The sequence below is a fragment of the Notothenia coriiceps genome, unplaced genomic scaffold (genome assembly GCF_000735185.1).
Source record: "Notothenia coriiceps isolate Sejong01 unplaced genomic scaffold, NC01 NC01_scaffold00017150, whole genome shotgun sequence".
NCBI classification, from domain to species: domain Eukaryota; kingdom Metazoa; phylum Chordata; class Actinopteri; order Perciformes; family Nototheniidae; genus Notothenia; species Notothenia coriiceps.
The window spans coordinates 34,874-47,367 of NW_011349851.1; the positions used below are offsets into that span (position 1 = coordinate 34,874).

The window sequence follows — 12,494 nt, forward strand, 5'->3', positions numbered from 1 at the left end:
AGCAGATTGTTATCATATTTGGCTTCAGTAGGTCATGCACGTTGTTTTCCACATTATAATCAACCATGTATTGTACACATGTCTTCAATGTGGTACCACAGTAGCGTCATGTTTAATAAATACAACCACAATCAATTTCTGATCCTGACAAACTCTTGAGCGTCACTCCTATTGTCTTCGTTTCCCCCCCCTTACTTTGGTGTTCGCGGTCAAATTTGACCGGCCCTGTTTTAACTGCTATTACATTAACACAAAAAACATGAATCATCACCAAATTTCATTTAACACCCTTTCAAACTGTAAATATTGTATCAGACTACTGGTATACATGAAAAACTGCAGTAAATATACAAAGAACAGACAATGAACATGTATTGCGTGTGCCAGGTGTGATCCATGTGGGGGGATGGGCACATAAGAGCAGGACATGTGTCAAATTGTTCTGTGTGTGTGTGTGTGTGTGTGTGTGTGTGTCAGGTGTGATTCACATGGGGGGATGGGCACATCTAGAGTGTGGGTGTTTGCGTTTTATCTGATCTGGAAGGTTAATAATTCCTTTTCTTTATGGCGGTCATTTTTGACCGGGAACACCATGGGTGTTACAAAGTTTACTAAATCATCCAAAATTCAATGAAAGTGGTGATCAGCAATTTTATATGTTCAAATGTCTACTGTGAAGGATATCATAAAGCCTTAATGCAATCGATTGTAAAACAAAAAAGTTATGATTGATGAAAGTAGGAAATCGGTCAGATTTGACCCGAAGACAACAGGAGTTAAGCATTAAGGGCCGAAACAGCCAGAACCTGATCTAGACAGTTTAGACATATCACTGAGGCAGAAAGCAACAAAGAGAAGCAGCGGTCTTTCTAAGGCGAGGTGTTTGAGTCCCACTACTGCAGGCTGAGGTGTTCATCTGTAAAGTAAGACGGTGTGTCCACTGTAGTCGCTCTTCAGCAGTTTAGATTAAGGAGCCAGTAAACCGGAGATAAAACCTCAGTGTTAACAAACCTAAATGTCATGAGGTTCTTGGAGGAAGTGTGAAGAGGGAGCTTTGTTTCAAGAAGTTAATAAGTTACTCTTCTTCAGGGTGAGGACATTCTTTGCAGATAATCCTGATCAATAAGAGCAGTTAAATACATTCTCCTCCCTCTTCTCTGTCTTGATGTTAGCTACAAGTTCAAAGGGTTAGGCTGACTATAAACGCCTCTAGTTTTGCACTTTTACCAATACTGATTTGTTTAAGAAATGGAGGGTTTTTTATGAATGTTCATGTACCTGTCTTAAACACGTCTGTTTAAGAGTGGTAGTAATTGAGATGAAGCACATAGATGGCAAAACTTTCTTTCAGATGTGTTTTTATGGCTAAGAAACCTAACTGCTGATCGTTACAGAACCCACATTTAATAGAAAACTAAAACAGATAGTGGACATTTGGCTTATACTGGTCTTTTTGCCAATGCACTCCCACAAAATAATTTGTCAATTTATTACATCCCGCCCAACAGTTTAATAAAGGTCCTCAAGATAAATGTACTGAAGAGAAAGCATCCACTGACTAAACCAAATAAGAAAAGAAATCCAGGCACATAAAACCATTAAAATGGCAGCTTTGCACGGTAGGATCTATGTACAAATGCACATCGTCAGGTTCCAACAGAGAGCTGGAGCCGTCACAGGTATTCTTCACAACGTCACATGACCTTTGACCCCCTCGGTTCAATTTAACTACCTATCCTCTGCAGGATCAGCCTATGAGGTAAAAAAAAGTTGCATCTTTGCACACAGGTCTAAAGTCAGCACTGATCTCAACGGTCAGCTGATTTCTTAAGATCTGACTTGAGACCCTTTGACGTAAACAGCAGCGTCTCTCATCTACACCTTGCAGTTGCACTGCTCAGGCTTTTAAGTCGAAAAACACTTAGAAAGATTGTTGAATCAAATGTCAAATCACATCAATATGATATAGCTCAGCCTGCGCAGTGCAGCTCCCATCAGTGAGCCGACAGAGGAAACGCCGCCTCGTCCCTTTCTCTCAGTAGCTGGGCGGCTGGTAGCCGGTATCGGCTGGAGGCGGGGGGGTGGGGGTGAAGGGAGGCTGCGGCTGCATATCGGGCACACTGCTGGGATAGGTTGAGTATGTGGTAGGGGTGTAGGTGGTGGGGTTGTAGGAGGTAGGGGCGTAGGTGGGAGGGTAGGCGGTGTGGTGATCCTCTGGAGGCTCTGTGTAGGTCGGGAGGGTCGAATCGTTCACGCCGCGCCGGAAACGGACCAGAGCAAAGTAGGTCAGGATTCCCTGCACAACGAAAACGTATTACAGTTAGTTTTTCCAGTACTTTCAATGATTCACGTTTTTATACAGCATTTCAGAGGATGTGCCGTAGTTTACTTTGGACTTATTTGACTGATGGACATATTCTTATTAGCTTCTAACTGAACTGGTTTAGATTGGGGGAAGTAATCCATCACTATCACATATACTGCATTAAACTGTTACACATGGTTGGGTAGTAACTGATAACATGCAATCGGGAAGAAGGAAACAATAATGGGTAAATCATCAACTCGGATTACAATTGTTGAATATTATGAACAATCAGTTCATCATAAGAGCCGGTTCAATAAAAACATTTGTTAATTAATGTTCATTTGTGGATGATGTTCATTTGTGGATGATGTTCTTTTTCATTTGCATTGAAAATGGCAGATGAACATTTAGAGTAAGAGCTCCTCTTGTATTACAAGAGCTAGTCTCCCATGTTGCATTTGATTAAAAAGCAGTAGCAACAAAAAGACAGGAACTGAAACCACGTGATCTAAAACAAACGCAGTGCACCTGTAGTCTAGTCTGTTCAAGTAGGGTCATGTGATTTGACCTACTGACAATCCTGATAATGCAAAGTGCATTTGATTTGACTTGAAAATTAAATGAGATGTTTAAAAGAATATGTGTGGATCTAATTTATTAATTAAAAGCTTTTTAACTATTCCAGATGTATTCAAATGAGATTAATCTTTTTGCAAACAATGGATTTTGTTTCTTATTACGTAAAAAGAAAGGAACTACATTATCCGAGCCAAATGTGTGGTATTGAAGCCTCCTGAATGGTGCATTCAAGTGATGGTGGGACGCCTCAAACCCATGATTTGTCCAGAAGACAAACAAAAAGCAAATGTTGGGTGTTTGCTCTCAGCCCTTGTAGTAATATCAAGTCAGTACAATAATACATGTATTTGTATGACACACATTTAATCAAAGTTTCTAGTGATAAAAGGTTTGGTGTTTAGCAGCTGATTCAAGCGTAAAATGTCCAAAGTTCCCACCATAATTGAACACACCAACCAGGTAGACTTCCACATACATTATGGGATTTCCTGTGATATCATATGAGAATACTGATAGCCATAAATAAATACTGAACATTGATTACTGATCGTATGCAGGGTTCAAGTCTCTTTCAAGTTTTTGCTTCAAGGATACATTTCGATATTTCGGGAAATATGGTAATAAGCTTTCACTCAGATGAGAATACAAATATGAGCTGTTTTTAGCATTCCCGCTCACCCAAGTGGCGATGGAGAAGAAGGAGAAGGCCACGGTGGCACGGGCAGCGTCCTCTGGGAGACCGCTGACGTCATGAGTTTTGGCCCACTGACTGGCCAGCAGGCAGAAACACACAAACCACAGGAAGCTCCACACCCCTGCAAAGCATAGAAGGACACAGATGTAAAAACACACACAGATACTCACTGCATGAAAAGACAACAAAAGTGTTCGGCTGAAAACCCTGATATGAAGAGTAAAATGCTGTGAAACACTAACAACAATGTCAAAAGAACACAAAGAGCTCTCTTGTTGCCATCTGCTCAATTCAACAAGATGTTTTCCGAACTACCACTTCTTTGTTTCCTCGAAGAATGGCTGACTGTGAACTGTGTCATGTACAGCTGCTGGATGATTAACCTCATCCCAATCTGTGATGTCATCTGCCGCAACTCATCCTCTACTGCGTGCAGCGATGTATAATATACGTCTTGTTATGTCAGGAAAACAGACAGCAGCCTGTTGCATATTACGTTATTACTCAGGGACTTTCTGTATAAATAAAACATTGACATAAAGTTGATCTGGAGATAAGGAACAACATTAGCATTCATATGGAGTCGGATGTGTCCAATATACACTCTGTTTTAGCTCCGTTTTTGGTCTCCTCCAACGCCTAAGGGAAATATAGTTAAGTTACGCTTTCATTATTATTAGGATACAATTATATATATATGTGAACAGGTTGGTTTTTAGTCTAGGACAGAAGATGTGTAGACTTTTTGTAGCCCTGATATAAATGAAGAGCTTGTTCAACTATTTTGGAGCCAGGGTTTCAGAGCTGAAGGGAACACCAGAGAAAATTGACATTTCTCTGTGGGACATCTATCTCAATTCATTAAGTAATTATGTGATCGTAAAATAAAATATTGATTAGTGGAGCTTTAAATCTCAAACAAACCAACTAAGAAATCACTTTGACTCTCCTGCTCACCTGAAAATCCCAGGTCGGCCATGACAGCGTACTTCCTTTCCTTTGCGTTGCTCATAAAAGGCACGTAAACGTCCAACACCAGGAAGGCCACACATGCCAGGAAGGCAATCACACCGATGCCGATAGCGTAATGACATGCCGAGTCATTCTGGTTGAAGATGCACTTTGCTTCGGGACTGTGGGGAGTGTTGACATGTCCCTCTGTTGTGATTGAGGCAAACACCACCAGGGCAAATATCTACATTGATAGGGAGAAAAGGAAAATGTGGCATTTCATAATTTGCAAAGTCACACAATAGGAATTTCTCAGATTAACAGTAACATAGAACTGCGCAATGTGGTTTTGAGACTGATTTGCTTCCTTTTCGGGCAGCCATTAGTTTCACTTCATAAAAGCACCATGTGACAATCTACCAGCAGAGAACTAAAGTCTTACTGAAGAATCAGAATCACTGTGATATGAAAGTGTAGTTGAGAGGGAGACCATTTGGAAAACTCCGGCGGTGAATTCAAACAAAACCCCGACATCTGGTATTTGGATCTGCTTCCAAAAATGTTTTCAATCAGTAGCTTTGTGCCCTCTATGCAAATAATGTGTTCAGCTTTCATTGTATTACAGAGCTTCCTGTAAAGCAGTTTAAATATCAAATATTTCAAATATACTAAGAGTGAGTCCTCAACATTTATTTTCATGTGACAAAATAAGCAACATCCTCAGGGTTGTGCCTACTGAAAGCCATCTCCACAGAAAACCCTAAAATAATGTGTCATAACATTTAAAGAAAGTCCTGAAAGAACCTCTGTCCATTTCCTATTTAACAAATCAAAACATGCAATCAGATCAGAATCAGAATACCTTTATTAGTCCCACAGAGGGGAAATGTGCATCATTACACAAACAGGGATACAAATGTGTGTCATCATAAACATTCTCTTTAAATACTCTTCTGCTCATCGCGTGTTTACAAAGTGACGAGTACTATCTGCGGCCCGGTCCCTCCGAGCGTCCCATGCTCTGTTGCTGTCTCCTCTGGTTACCCACCTAACCATGTGACCTACTTCTGAATGCAGCTGCCTGCCATGTGACTGCAGAGATGCCACTAACAACACTCATAATAAGATCGGGGAGGAGGATAGAGAGCGACAGTTTGAACGGGTGGGAAGGAGGACAAGGTCAGATGAGAGAGCAGAAAGGAGAGAGAAAATGGGCCACAATCCTGTTGCTAGGGTGAAACAAAAAGAACCAAAAAATTGCAGAAGACAGAGACAGTAGGGAAGTGAATGTAGTGGGGGGAGTTCCAAAACACAAGACAAAAGTGAGGGATCGTTAGTGGAGCAGACGGTGTTTCTGAACTGAACAGACAAATGGTTTTTGTGTCGAGTGACAGATGTTACAAGACATGTTAACCTTATCCGTCTATATGTGTATAGAGGAAGCTTTGGGGGCTCACTGCGGGATGGACAGATATAGGAGTTTAATGCAGATGGTAGTGCTGGGCGGTATACCGTTTCATACCGAATACTGTGAACTTTATACTGTATGATATTCATTTTTAATAAACCGCAATACTGTTGAAAAAGTGGCGATGGGCGCTCGAGCGGTGCGGCAATGAAAGGAGTCCCCTCGGGAGTCATTTCACTGCCGCACCACTGAAATGAATGCTGGGGTACAGTGCCAAACGTAGTAGCAGTAGCATAACATGTGAAGCTGAATGTGAAGATTGACACAGAAGAAAATGAGACTGGAGATGGATATGACATACGAGGAGAGGAGCTGTGACTGTCGTCTGGACGTCTGACGTGGACCAAACAAACATTTATTGTGAATGTTGTCGAACTAAAATTGTTGCCCAAGGAGGTAACACAAGTCATTTACTCCCACCACCTCAACAGAAAGCACTTATTGGAGTACGAAGAATGTATAAAGATATGATCTGCTTCAACAAGCACTACTGGTGAAATGCCTAAAGTAAAGTTGAGTCAAGCGTCTCTTTAAGACGCATTTGTTCGAGGGACTGCCTATGATAGGAAAAACGTATAAATATAAATACATTTCCAGTCATTGAAAGTAAATAAATAATTACCATGATACCATTATAAATTGGAAAAATACCGTGATAAGAGTTTTTATACACACATTATGTACATGTATTTTTATTTTTATTAAATGTATCCTTTAATTATGCAGGGTGAAATTGTGATGATTACCTTATGTAACATTGTTTGTTTTTCACCCCAAAAATATAAACCAAAAAAAAATGTGCATCCTATCACTAATGCAGTTATAAATATTTTGATTCTTCAACAACATTTAAGATAAAGTAATTTCAGTATAAATTGGTGCCATTTTAGAGTTTAAGAATGATTTTGAACAGGATAATCATGAAATGTTCATATTGTGACATAATTAACGTGTATATACTTGTAATACACTTTCTTTACAGAGTAACAATAGTAAGGTCATTCAACACTTTAAAAGACCAAGCGCCATTGTACCTAGAATTTTAAATTGTCCCAGGTGCAGAAGTGGTGCATCATGGGACCTGTAGGCAGTGCTACAAAGCGAACAATCCCCCTTGTGTCATAGGTGCTGTTTCGTGGAAGTGAGATTAGCTAGCCAATGTGAATTTGAGATGAGCTGGGCACAGCTGCACAAAGTGTGTGTGTGTAAGAGGTAGAGCAGTAGCACCACATATTTACCTCGATTAAAAGTGAGGGTCAAGGGGGGAGAGGTGTCACCTTACCTGCACATTAGGCCCTGTTTACCAGTGACACACACATCATCTCAAGCAACACACAGCAGCTGGTACAACCAGAGCACATTCTGTCCTCATCTACCACACTGGATTGTCTACAGTGTCTAGGTGACGCTGTGTGTTTTCTCATCCGTACAATACACTCACCCTGTAGGGCTGAACGATTAATCGATTTTAAGTCGAAATCACGATTTGAAATGATGCGATTATCAAATCGCAAAGCCAATTCTTTTTTTTTCTTCTTGTGTGTCAGTCATCCACACCAATCGGAAGTGCTGTGCTCCACATGTACCAGCCATTGTTAACCAATCAGGAGTGGCCCATGATAGAAGGTGATTGATCCAATCACCTTCCAAGTATTTTTGAAATACTTTTCCAAATGGCTTCCAATGGAGCTTTCCTAGTCAGGTTAGTAATGCTCCATCACATGTTTTACATCTATTACAGGGTATCTTAAACTGAAGCTTGACTTTAAAGCAACCCAACGGAAGTTTCATGTAAGCTTAGTTCTTTCACTCGTAGCTCAGGCTGCGGGGGTGCTAGAGACGGGAGCACGTTGATACGACCTTCCTTGCCGGAGATATGGCCGCATTTTACAATAAACTTCAGTTGGGTCGCTTAAAAACAAATATCGCGAATCGCAATATCTTTCAGAAAAATCTCAATTAGATTATTTCCCCAAATCGTGCAGCCCTATCACCCTGCATGCCTCACAAATAGTTTACGCTTCATGAACCAAGTAAATGAAAATCAAACCCAGTCTCTCAATAATCAAAGGCCGGAGTCAGAAAGGAGACGAGAGCACGTACAAGAAAACTCACTTTGAATGAGGACCAACATCTTTACTTTCTTTTTGACCATGAAGTACAAGGACAGAAGCAATCCTTCAATCTGCATGCTCACAATCTCACGGGTTAAACGACAACAACATATTTGATTGTATAACATGTCTGGTTACAATTCATTTTGGACTTTCCAGATCAGTTTCCTCATAAGAACAAAAACAAATCATTGCCATAAGATTTGCCTAGCAACAGGTGACCAGCAGCTAATATCCCTTCCCCGAACTTTCCCTGCTACAGGAAAACCCCTTTAAGCAAATACATTAACGGAAAAAAAAACCTTTACGACAACAACTATTGATATTTCGTATTTTACAAGTTTTGCCAAGCTAAACATTGTAGTAGGCAGTAATATGTTTGTCTTTAGAACTTACAATGAATGTAAACCTCCTTTTAGTAAACAGAGCTATAGTGTTACAGGCTCCATAAATCACAGACGGATTCAAGTTCATCACACATCCTAGATTTGAGTTTGTGTTGTGTTACTTTCCAGTGGTGTAAAGTAACTAGGTACTCAAGTACTGTTCTTAAGTCAAATGTTGTGGTACAATACTCGAGTATTTCAATATTTTGCTACTTTGTACTTCTACTCCACTAAATGTATTTAATACCTTTAGTTACTTTACAGATTTTGAGTAACTCTTAAATAAGACTTTAGTTACACCTGGAGTAAATTCACAATCTACCCTGCAGTATACAAAGTCATTACAACTAGCTGCACCTTTACCAGCTTTGAGAACACTTTAATGATCAATCATTAAAATCAGAACGTATGATATATATAATTCTGAATACAACAATCTGCATAATGAGTACTTTTACTTTTGGTACTTTACGTGTATTTTGATGCCAATACTTTTGTACTTTTACTTGAGTAACATGTTATTGTAGGACCTTTACTTGTAACAGAGTATTCCTACACTCTGGTACTTCTACTTTAACTTAAGTACAAGATCATCTGAGTACTCCAACCTCTATCCTTTGGTAAACACAGCTATAGTGTTACAGGCTGCAGAAATCACTGACAGATTCAAGTTAACATTTTAGATTTGAGATTGTGTTTTGCCTCTTTCTCAGTTTCAGTTTCCTGTCTTTTGTCCTCTGACAACAGTAGTGTTGACCTGCGCTGTCTCCGAGCTGCTGTCACACACCAGCTGCTGCAACATGAAGCCCCGCGGAGCCGCTGCACACAGTAGCCTGTTGTTCCGGCAAAAATAAATATGTTTTTAAACCGACCGACAGCGGGGTCTCACGCGCACCTGGTTGGATATATCTGCTGTCTCCTTTCAACCTTTGTACACAGTCTGTTAAAACATAAATCCCTACACCCACTCACCCAGCTGAGTATCCGCACGATGGTTTGAGGTTGTCGGATAAACTTGTAGAAGTCGAAGCCTCCTCCCGCGAGCGAAACCCCGTACGCAGTGGCACCGCCCGTGTCCTCCATGTGTCCCGTTCAGCCGCTCACCGTGTGGGTACACCTGTTTGACTGCACAGACTACCAGTTTAACTCAATTTAACTTCTGCAGGGGCTAAGTTATTCTCAGCTCCTATCGTGCTGCTTCACGAAGACAAGTGCCACCTGAGCTGCGCACGCGGATGCGCTGAAAGACTGCGCGAAGGAGAGGCGGAGTTTAGGAGCCAGGAAACTTCCGCCTATGTGATATCAACAAACAACATTATGCAAGTCATTAGTTTTAGAAACTTACTCATAAATGTTGATTTTGTGTTTATGAAAGTTTTCTTTTTTAAATAGGCTAGGCCTATATTTACTTTTGAGATACTGAGTCCTTTTATTTCGAGAAAGTGTCTCAATTATTTGTGATACTACTGTGAAACTAAGTAATTATTGACAAGATAATAAAATAATGTATTTATTAATTATTTTTGAGATACCAATTCATTTAAAAAAAAAAGGTTCTAGTTATATTGAAATATTGAGTCATCATTTTTGAGATAGATATTCTGCAGATACTATGTGATTATTTGGAAACGTTTTTTTTGTTATTTTAGATACTAAGTTGTTCATTTAGATACTAGGTAATTATTTCGAAATTATAAGTCAATTTATAAACGTTCTCGTTGTTTTGAGATACTAAGTCATTATTCTTAGATACTAAGTAGTATACACTTGCTGTGGCAAGTGGCAGTTCTAGACTAATTTTACTCTGGGGCCGTGATGGGGCCAATCATTTAATGGATGGGCACATTTAATGCAGGAAGGAGATTTTAAAATGTTTAGTTTAGAATAAAGTTTTTTTTTAAAAGAGAGAGCACGCTGCAGCAGTGGGGTGGGGGGAGCCTCGCTGCGGAGAAACTGTGGACCTCTGTCGCCGTTCAGCGCAACTTAAATGATGACAAATAAAAAATCCCTGTTAACTTTGGCCCAGGTTACAGCACAGTGACTTAGTATTTTACATAAATTGCATATCATAGATTTATTCTTTTGGAAGAGGGGCCACAGGGGGTCCAAGCTCCGCACTGGCGCTCTAGAACCGCCCTTATTGAAGAGTTTCTTGTTATTTTGAGATACTCGATTTTTTTTTTAAAGATAGTAAGTCAAGTTTTCTTTGTTGCTTAATCCTCTTGTGAAAGTTTGTAATTATAATTATTTATACTAATATGATCCTTTTGAATCACAAGGCTGTTTTTGTGTTATTTTGATTTTAAAACATGTATTTATTTTTCTCCTACTTACAGAAATGGGCTTCAATGTTGACTAGTATCCTTACATTATACCACAATACATCAGCAATAGATAAGTAATTTCTCATACTGAAAATAAACACGATAGAGCAAAGCATTATGAACCAATGTTTATTTAACCAGCACTCTGTTTATAACAGTTTGAACCCTCAGGGCTCATCAACTGGTTCATCCTCCAACGTCTTCTTCTCCTTCTCAATTTGGGGCCATTCATCTACAGAGGCTTCAGATGCCTGTGGGGAAAACAGACAGATGAGCAGATGAGGGTGTCTTTTTTCTTGTTTAAATAACCAGCTGATTCAAGTGGTTGAGAGAAAACCAGACTGATGCAATTCCTCTTGTCTCCGTTTTCAGGCTGTTTAAGTAAGGAAATACCTGTAGAAGAAGTTGTTAACACAGCCTTGGCAAGAATTGCTGGCACAACAACCCAAAAAAAGGATGACGGACAGTATCTATAGTATAGATTATATACTATCGTTTCAGATATGTAGACAAAATGTTGCTAGTATTATAGTCTTCTTCTAGCCAGAGGCTCATGGCTGCAGCGATTTCTTTTTTGTCGTTTCAAGAAACTGCATACCCTGTTGTATCAGTAGAATTACAATGAGCTAAAAGATTACTATGAAATTTGATATAAATCATTTTGATCCCACCTGATCAAATTCAGCACCACTGGCTGTGTTCAATACATCAGCATCCTCATTGTACTCTGACAAATCCTGTTAGGGGAGAAGAGCTCTGTGTCATTATTTATCCAAATGAAAATACAATGTGCCATTATTAAACTGGCTTATGTGAGAGTGAATGATAGGGGAAAGTGAATACGATGAAACAGAAATGCTGACTAACCAGCTCGTCCTCATATGCAGTCATCATTTCCTCCATCTCAAAGCTCAACCTGAGTGGAGTAAGGTGGTAAAATATGTCATACAGGTTAATACATTTGTAAAAGGTGCAGTGCCATAGCAGAAAGTAATGTGATATAAGCTTAACTACATAAGTTGCTGATGCTATCACTGAGGTCAGGGGAAAGTGGCAGTGTGGTTTTTTGGAATATAGACCTTTAAACAACCTGAGGACTAGTGTACATTCCAGTTACACCTAAATGAAACATGATGATTTGTTGGGGACGCGATAAAAAAACAAAAACATGATAACGTTTCTTCGTCTGCCAGCGTCATACCCTTGACATTTGGCATTCGCAGAATCATGTAGCAAAATAATATGAATATGAAAAGATACACTGAACAAACATATAAATGCAACGCTTGCTCCCAGTTTTAATGATCCGACCCTTGTCAATTAACTACAGGGGTACCTCAGGGCTCTGTTCTTGGTCCCCTCTTCTCCTTGTACACAAACTCGCTCGGATCAGTCATTAGCCCGCATGGTTTTTCATACCACTGCTACGCTGACGACACCCAATTCATTCTGTCCTTTCCCCGCTCAGAGACCCAGGTCGTCGCACGCATCTCTGCTTGTCTAGCTGACATCTCTCAGTGGATGTCTACTCATCACCTCAAGCTCAACCTTGACAAGACTGAACTGCTTTTCTTTCCGGGAAATGATTGTCCCACTCTTGACCTAACAATCAACATTGGCCCCTCTGTTGTTTCCCCGACTCAGACTGCAAGGAATCTGGGTAGGCACAC

The 12,494-nt window shown here is 40.0% G+C and overlaps 2 protein-coding genes across 2 annotated transcripts in view; both read right to left on the reverse strand.

Annotated features, from left to right (window-relative positions):
- Positions 1 to 697: 697 nt before the first annotated feature.
- syngr2b (synaptogyrin 2b) lies at positions 698 to 9,814 on the reverse strand. The gene is made up of 4 exons (XM_010776668.1): positions 9,473 to 9,814; positions 4,539 to 4,776; positions 3,566 to 3,702; positions 698 to 2,296 (listed from the first exon to the last, which is right to left on the reverse strand). Exons 1-4 carry the CDS (start codon positions 9,581 to 9,583, stop codon positions 2,036 to 2,038), a joined length of 747 nt encoding a protein of 248 aa, XP_010774970.1. The 5' UTR covers positions 9,584 to 9,814; the 3' UTR covers positions 698 to 2,035.
- Positions 9,815 to 10,934: 1,120 nt separating this feature from the next.
- LOC104950186 (Fc receptor-like protein 5) overlaps positions 10,935 to 12,494 on the reverse strand; it is a 7,540-nt gene continuing 5,980 nt past the window's right edge. Inside the window, exons 11-13 of the mRNA XM_010776672.1 lie at positions 11,692 to 11,740; positions 11,496 to 11,561; positions 10,935 to 11,075 (exon numbers count right to left, since the gene is read on the reverse strand). Coding sequence (XP_010774974.1) covers positions 10,992 to 11,075; positions 11,496 to 11,561; positions 11,692 to 11,740 — 199 coding nt within the window. The 3' untranslated portion in view covers positions 10,935 to 10,991. The remainder of the gene's footprint in view (positions 11,076 to 11,495; positions 11,562 to 11,691; positions 11,741 to 12,494) is intronic.

Coding starts and splice junctions, on each gene's coding strand:
- syngr2b (XM_010776668.1), bottom strand. CDS start 9,583: ATGGAGGACACGGGCGGTGCCACTGCGTACGGGGTTTCGCTCGCGGGA. Junction 4,777..9,472: donor TCGTGCGGATACTCAGCTGG/GTGAGTGGGTGT, acceptor CTATCAATGTAG/ATATTTGCCCTGGTGGTGTT. Junction 3,703..4,538: donor GGCCGACCTGGGATTTTCAG/GTGAGCAGGAGA, acceptor TATGCTTTGCAG/GGGTGTGGAGCTTCCTGTGG.